The sequence below is a fragment of the Sardina pilchardus genome, chromosome 7 (genome assembly GCF_963854185.1).
Source record: "Sardina pilchardus chromosome 7, fSarPil1.1, whole genome shotgun sequence".
In the NCBI taxonomy this organism is placed as follows: domain Eukaryota; kingdom Metazoa; phylum Chordata; class Actinopteri; order Clupeiformes; family Clupeidae; genus Sardina; species Sardina pilchardus.
Genome location: NC_085000.1, coordinates 28,218,333 through 28,225,832, shown reverse-complemented (window position 1 = coordinate 28,225,832; position 7,500 = coordinate 28,218,333). Strand labels below are relative to the sequence as shown.

Below are 7,500 nucleotides of genomic sequence, written 5' to 3'. Positions count from 1 at the left end.
GGGACAGGTAGTCTGGCAGCTCCACCCCCGCCAGCATACACCGCACCTCCGGAATCCCAGAGCCTGGCTCAGAGAGACAGCATTACAGCATACCATAATAACTCATCGGACACAACAATACAGAATACCAGAGCCTATCAGACACACTGTTATTGAATAACAGAGCCAATCAGACACACTGTTACTGAATACCAGGGCCTATCAGACACACTGTTATTGAACACCAGAGCCTATCAGACACACTGTTATTGAACACCAGAGCCTATCAGACACACTGTTATTGAACACCAGAGCCTATCAGACACACTTTTTGAACACCAGAGCCTATCAGACGCACTGTTATTGAACACCAGAGCCTATCAGACACACTGTTGCTGAATACTAGAACACTCCCTACACACACAGAATACCATACTCTATCAGACCTTTACATACAGATTATCTCACACATTAGTCCCTTTCAACACATTTGTGCAGTGAGTTGTGGCTGTCTGTTGCCCTGACCTGCGGAGTAGGGGCAGATGCTGTGGGAGAAGCTGGAGGAGAGGGCGCACAGGGAGGCAGGGTACAGGGTCCAGCACAGGAACTGCAGCACAGCATGGCCCTCCAGACGACTGGACAGCCACTGGTGAGCTGAGGGCAACCGTATAACACCACATCCATTAAGGGGTGAGAATTTCCACAGAAGTGACACTATGGTGCTATTACAACATTTTATATGATATTATTTAAATTATTTATGTTTTTTACGATACAGCCGGTATCACAATTTGACTTTCTGTGATCCATTGCGAATTATTTCCAGCATAATGTAGGGTCTGCTCTGCAGCCATCATGGCAAATGCTAAAACTCATACTGACTGTCCAATTAACACTGACACGAAAAAAAAACGCTATGTTGTGGACTCCAGAGGCAATAACATCAGTGTAGATAAATGCACCAGAATGTTTTTTTATAACAATATTAAATGAATAAGTATGCCAATTTGGTGCCACAGCAATATGATATCGCAATATTAAAATAGTTGATATATTGTCCCACCTCTAACACCCATATATTTATGGGTTTATACTTAATCAGGTAATCATTAAATGCTACACGTCTTCTTACATCTTGAAGTATCAGAGCTGGACCTTTACTGGAATTGCAGGGAAAAACTACGGTACTAACATCAGTGATAAAAGCCAAACAAAATAAAAATCTGTTGTGTGTACACTGAGGTCAGAAGTGTAAATGAATGCAGTCAGCTATGGTTAGATTCTCCCTGTGGATGAGTGGACCTCCGACTGAGCCCCAGTAAGATGGATATGTGTGTGTGTGTGTGTGTGTGTGTGTGTGTGTGTGTGTGTGTGTGTGTGTGTGTGTGTGTGTGTGTGTGTGTGTAAGTGTAGGTGTGTGTGTGTGTGTGTGTGTGTGTGTGTGTGTGCGGATGAGTCAGTCTCACCTCGCAGCAGTTTGGCCACGGTGAGGTTCATGCAGAAGCTCAGGAGGGCGGTGAGAATCCCCAGAGCCACATAGGAGAGCCAGTGCAGACCCACCACAGAGCTCACAGTAGCCTGGACCCACTGGACACCCTCTAAACACACACATGCGTGCACACACACACACACACACACACACACACACACACACACACACACAGAGAGAAATACACACACACACACACACACACACACACAGACACACATACAGTACACAGACACAGACACAGACACAGACAATATGATGTGAGTAATAGTATGTGTAATCCAGTTGTACAGACATCCAGATGAATTCACGACTCTTTCTATGCATGCTTGTTTGGACACACACATACACATACACACACACACACACACACACACACACACACACACACACGCTAGACACACACACACACACACACACACGCTAGACACGCGCACACACACACACACACACACACACATACACACACACACACACACACACACACACACGCTAGACACGCGCACACACACACACACACACACACACATACACACACACACACACATACACACACACACACACACACACACACACACATGCACACGCTAGACACACACACACACACACACATTCTCTCGCTCCATACAGACTTTAATGAGCAGGGCTACTAAGGTCCAGTAAGAGATGGTGTGCACCTTTGACCATTGATCGGGCAGGTCTCCATGGTTTCCAGGACTGCATGTTGGAGGCCGTGAGCATCTCTTCAACGTGAGACCCACTGTGCTCTTCGTCCATCTCCACATACTCAGAAGCCCTCTCTAGACCACAATCAGCAGCAGCCTTCATCTTTTCCAACACTGTAATTACTTGTCAATCAAGCAGTCTGATTATATCTCTGCTGTGCAATGAATTTTAATTACATTCTCATAATTGTTACCCAAAAATGAATAACACAAGCAATAATAACATGATAGCAATACAAATTAAACAAATTAAACAAATTCACTATGTTATCAGCGTACAACCACAAAATACACTTGGATGCATACATACATGTAGATTTAATTTTTCATATTTTTTGGTAGGCCTAATACTCTGAGGAGGGTGATCAAATGAATCTACAATGAGTCTATCAAAGCAAGTCTCAAAACATCTTTACTCTAGCAAGTGGAGGACAAACACAGAGGCAGAAATCCCCCAGTGTGTGTCTTCTGCTGCGCTAATGAGACTTACCTTAGCGTGGCTCACGCAGCGCTCGCCATCGGCTGTCACGAGAAATAAAAAGCGATGACAGGCAGAAGCGTAGCTCACCTTTCCAGAGTGCTCTCTCAGGCGCGCTGTGCACTGACCTGAATGTCAAAAAACGTCCCCACAGATGTGCTACCTGCGCCAAGCTGGTTAAAGAACAAGAGAGCCGTTTAATGCTCAACTCGTTAACGACTCAAACGGCCTCCCAGTGCCATTGCTGCAGGGCTCACTCTGGCTTTATTGGACTCAAAGATCTGTAGCGTGTAGCCAGTCTGTTTCTCTCCTGAATTCCAATATTTATATGCGAATGATAGTTTTTTTTAATATATTCTTTTGCTGTGACTGTCGAGGGAAATTAACTGGTCAAGTGACCACCTCCTCACACACATGTGTGTGTGTGTGTGTGTGTGTGTGAGGTGGTCCGAGATGAAAGCAGGGGTATGTGACCTTCTCTAAGGCAACCGGAGGAGTGCCACAGCATTTGACACTTGAAAGAACAACACACTTCACAAGTCTCTTTTGAAATGAAGAACAAGGTGCTGCTTTTTTTTTTTTTTTCCAGGGTGTGCTGCAGCACTTTGAAAGCGCCTTTGCCTTGTTGTCCTGGTTACCCGAGTCTCACCTCCATTAATTGGATATTAGCAAAGACAAGGCACATGAGCAAACAATAGGAGAGAGAGAGAGAGAGAGAGAGAGGAAGAGAGGAAGAGAGGAAGAGAGAGAGAGGAGAGGGAGAGAAACATGTAAATGTACCTGATCCCAGTAATGCATGTTTATCAAAGCTTGCTTTCATTTCCTGTTGGACACAGCAGTATGGAACATATCATTATTTCCAAGTGGATGTTCACTTATTAGCTTAGAAATATGATGTTTTTGTATCCGCTTACATGTGAAAACCATGAAAACAACACTCATGGGACTCATCAAGGAAAGAAAAGTGGGTCATCCTCCCTACATCAAGCATATGCAGTGATACAGAGTGCTACATAACTGAGGAAATTGGATTGCCAAATGATGATTATAACCATTCTGAGTGTACCGACGTGCTGTGAATATTGTGAAGATGGCCAATGGCCCGTGTCCACCCCCGTGTCTTGCCAGCACATTAAGGCTGGACTGGTCAATAGGGTATAAATAGGAGTCAGCTGCATACTGAGACAACCGTGCTGAGAGGTTGAAGAGTAAAGGGTCCAATCCATACGACGCACTGCTTTTCACAGACAGAAAGGAAGGGGCAAAAGCAGTAGCCTACTTCCAATCACAAGGACATAACCTCATGCTGCTGTAACGAGTGTACTTAAACATTGGGACATTACATTGACCTCTGGACTCAAACCGCAATTTAAATGACTCTCCTGGGTTTGAAAACGTTGACATCAGTTATCTGTTTATTTTTGGTACTTTCAAAAGGGGACCAGGGTATTTTCTTTTTCCTCTCTTTGCCTTGTCTGGTTTCTTTAATACTTTAATCCATCTGTCGCCCCAATAACAGCCTGAGCTGAAAATACACAGCTGGTCACCAATCCCAATGTTGTTGTGCAGAAGAAAGAACTCCAGCCAAACCATTATGAAAGAAATTCCACTTCGAGACCTAAGAGTTGGTATTTCTCCTGCAAAAAAAATCAGACTTTGTGTCTGTGAATCAGAGACCATACCAGCCTTGTACCGTATGTTGAATATGCCCAATCTACTTCATTATATTCAACGCAAGAAGAGAGGCTGTCTTGGGCTTTGACTATAAATATAAAGCATTCTATATGCAGATTTCCCATCATTTGCAAAAGCAGGAGAAGAAGAAGAACATAGATAATATTCCTCCTGAGGGAAACTTCTCCTCAGCATTTGATCCAACCATGGTTAGTCAACACATGCACACACACACACACACACACATGCACACGCATGCGCGCACACACACACACACACACACACACACACACAGGAGCAGTGAAAACACATTAGGGTAGTGAGTACAAACAACCGGCGCAGTACTTGGGCAGCCATTGCTGTGGCACCCGTGGAGCAGCTGGGGGTGAGGTGCCATGCTCAAGGGCACCTCAGCTGTGGATGTGTGGACGTGGGTGAGCGCAGCGATCGGGAATTGAACCGGCCGCCCCTCAGTCACCAGTCTGATCCCCTGACCAGTAGGCCTTGACTACAGTGCGCCCACAACACAGAGCAGCACTCAGAGAATGCCAGTGGAGATGTGAGATGTGAGTTTGGTTGCCCAGAGCTTATTACATTTCTCTCTTCAATGTTCTCTCTGTTTGTCTTCAATCTCAGGCACATCATCGTCCACACACGCACACTCACGCACGCACGCACGCACGCACGCACGCACGCACGCACGCACGCACGCACGCACACACGCGCGCACACACACACACACACACACACACACACACACACACACACACACACACACACACAGACCATTGAAATGAAAGAATACAGATGATGTTATTGATGTTCTGCCATGCCTTTAGTATTGTCTCCAATGGGAATTACAGGGTGGGGCATGTGTGTGTGTGTGTGTGTGTGTGTGTGTGTGTGTGTGTGTGTGTGTGTGTGTGTGTGTGTGTGTGTGTGTGTGTGTGTGTGTGTGTCTGAGGAGTCAGAGAGCGCGGCGTCGGAGGAGTGTCATATTCTCATCACACCCCCTGACTGATGAGCGGCTGCCCTCTTTCATCCTTCATTTCTCTCTCTCTCCCTCTCTCCCTCTCTTTCTCCCTTTTAGCAACAGTTTTGTTTGCGCCGCACGGCAGGTTTTGTATACCCTCTGTGCGCATGCAGGTAACGATTCGTTCAGAATCAATTTCAGGTTAGGAAATTAGGAACGTTTTCTGAGCAAACAATCAGCGACTGAAAAGGCGGCAAAAAAACAGAATTGCATTCAATTTGTGACACCTTATCACCGCCACAGCCGTAGTGAATCTCCAATAACTGTGTTTACTTGCATGTGATTATAGCATTGGTGTTGTGCTGTTCCCTTATCAAATGCCATCCCGGCCAAAACACATCACACACACACTCACACACACACTCACACACACACACACACACACACACACACACACACACACACACACACACACACACACACACACACACACACACACACACACACACACACACACACACACACACACACACACACACACACACACACACACACACACACAGAGTGACAGCTAATGGACTCGTTATGTAATACCCAGCAACTGGCAAAACACAAGCACATGCAATGTAACATGAGAAGTCATGCATGTGTTTTGTCTGTGCTTTTGAGGATGTGTATATGTGTGCGTGTATTGTCAGTGTCTGCGTGCAGCTGTGTTTCTGTGGATGGTGTTTAAATATATTATGGACAAAGGCGTCTGCTAAATAACCATAACCATAACCATAACCATAACCATAACCATATATATATATCACATTACATCTGTCTGTAAATGTATTATTATATTCTTGGGAGATAATGATTAGAAAGGCAAACTTGTCCCCCCAATCACGCAATCATCCAAAAATTGCATTAGCGACCTCTGTTGAAGGTTATTCAACGCCATTTAGGATACCAAAAGGCTTAAAGTGTTGACTATAAAATTCTCTTTTGAATACAGACTTTCGCTAACAGTCCAAGTTGGGGGAAAAGTGAAACCCCAAACACAGTTGCTCTCTCTCTCTCTCTCTCTCTCTCTCTCTCTCTCTCTCTCTCTCATCTCTCCAGAATAGAAGCTCTCCAAAGCACAGCCCCTCGGCCCGTGACGCATTCTGGAGGAGGGAAGTGGTGAGTCGCTGGGCTGGATTTAGACGATTAGTGGAGGACTTTAAAGTTTAAACTGATAGGGCCAGAAAGACTGTGTTGGTACACGCTGTAAATTCCATGACGGGGAGGACTTGTCCAACGCCCTTCCTAATAACAGAGCAAGGGCACCTTCGGCACATCAACACACACACCCTTAAGCCCTTAACTTCAGTCGTCTCTCTTTTTTTCGCACGGCTCTTTTGAGTGTGTTGTGGTTGTGTTGAGGACCCTTCCCCCAGGATATTAGAGAAGTATGTATGCTTCAGTGTATAGCTGAAGTCCTTCATCCTCACCCATCATTCCTCACCCCGAGGTCTCCTGCTTCCCACACTCTTCCTCGGCCTGTCCTTGATGGGGGTTGAGTGTCTAGCTCCTCTGCACAGGGATCTAATCCTGACAGACCTCCTTGACCTCTTCCTCTGTCCCATACCCTTCTTCTCCCACTGCTGTTAGTATATGCTTGTGTTTGTTATGTAACATGATATTGTCTTTGTTTCTGTTCGGCTTTTCCCCCTTTTCCATGTTATCTTTCCCTTGCTGGAGGATGTTCTGCAGTGTTTTCTGACTGAAAGATGTTGTGCAGCGACCTTTTGTGAAATGGTGCTGAATAAATGAAATGTCATTAAAAGTCAAATAGTTGATTATGCTTGCCACGCGTATGTGAGGAGTTTGATATTATTGAGTTGTGAAATGACAGATTTGAAGATGTGAACAGTTGAAAGGGCTGCAATGAATCTGATTATGAGCTAAGCATGTGGCCATCATCACATTTGAACCGTGTTAAAGATACACTGATGTAAGTGATTGATTGATAGCAGAAATGGCTGTGTGTAATAGATATTAATAGTAATCCATGTGGCGTGAGAAATGTTGCCGTAATCCTCTTTCAATAACGTCACATATCCTTGGAAGCACCATGTGCTGTCTGACATTCTTTCCATCTTTTAGTTGACTCTGTTTACACCTCTCTTACTCACACTCTTGTTCTTGTTCTCTC

The 7,500-nt window shown here is 45.0% G+C and overlaps 1 protein-coding gene across 1 annotated transcript in view; it reads right to left on the bottom strand.

Moving 5' to 3' along the window:
- clcnk (chloride channel K) overlaps positions 1-2,791 on the bottom strand; it is a 9,779-nt gene extending 6,988 nt beyond the window's left edge. Inside the window, exons 1-5 of the mRNA XM_062540111.1 lie at positions 2,762-2,791; positions 2,146-2,316; positions 1,446-1,577; positions 505-633; positions 1-63 (exon numbers count right to left, since the gene is read on the bottom strand). The exon at positions 1-63 is cut by the window's left edge and continues 77 nt beyond it. Coding sequence (XP_062396095.1) covers positions 1-63; positions 505-633; positions 1,446-1,577; positions 2,146-2,296 — 475 coding nt within the window. The 5' untranslated portion in view covers positions 2,297-2,316; positions 2,762-2,791. The remainder of the gene's footprint in view (positions 64-504; positions 634-1,445; positions 1,578-2,145; positions 2,317-2,761) is intronic.
- Between the last annotated feature and the right edge of the window lie 4,709 nt (positions 2,792-7,500).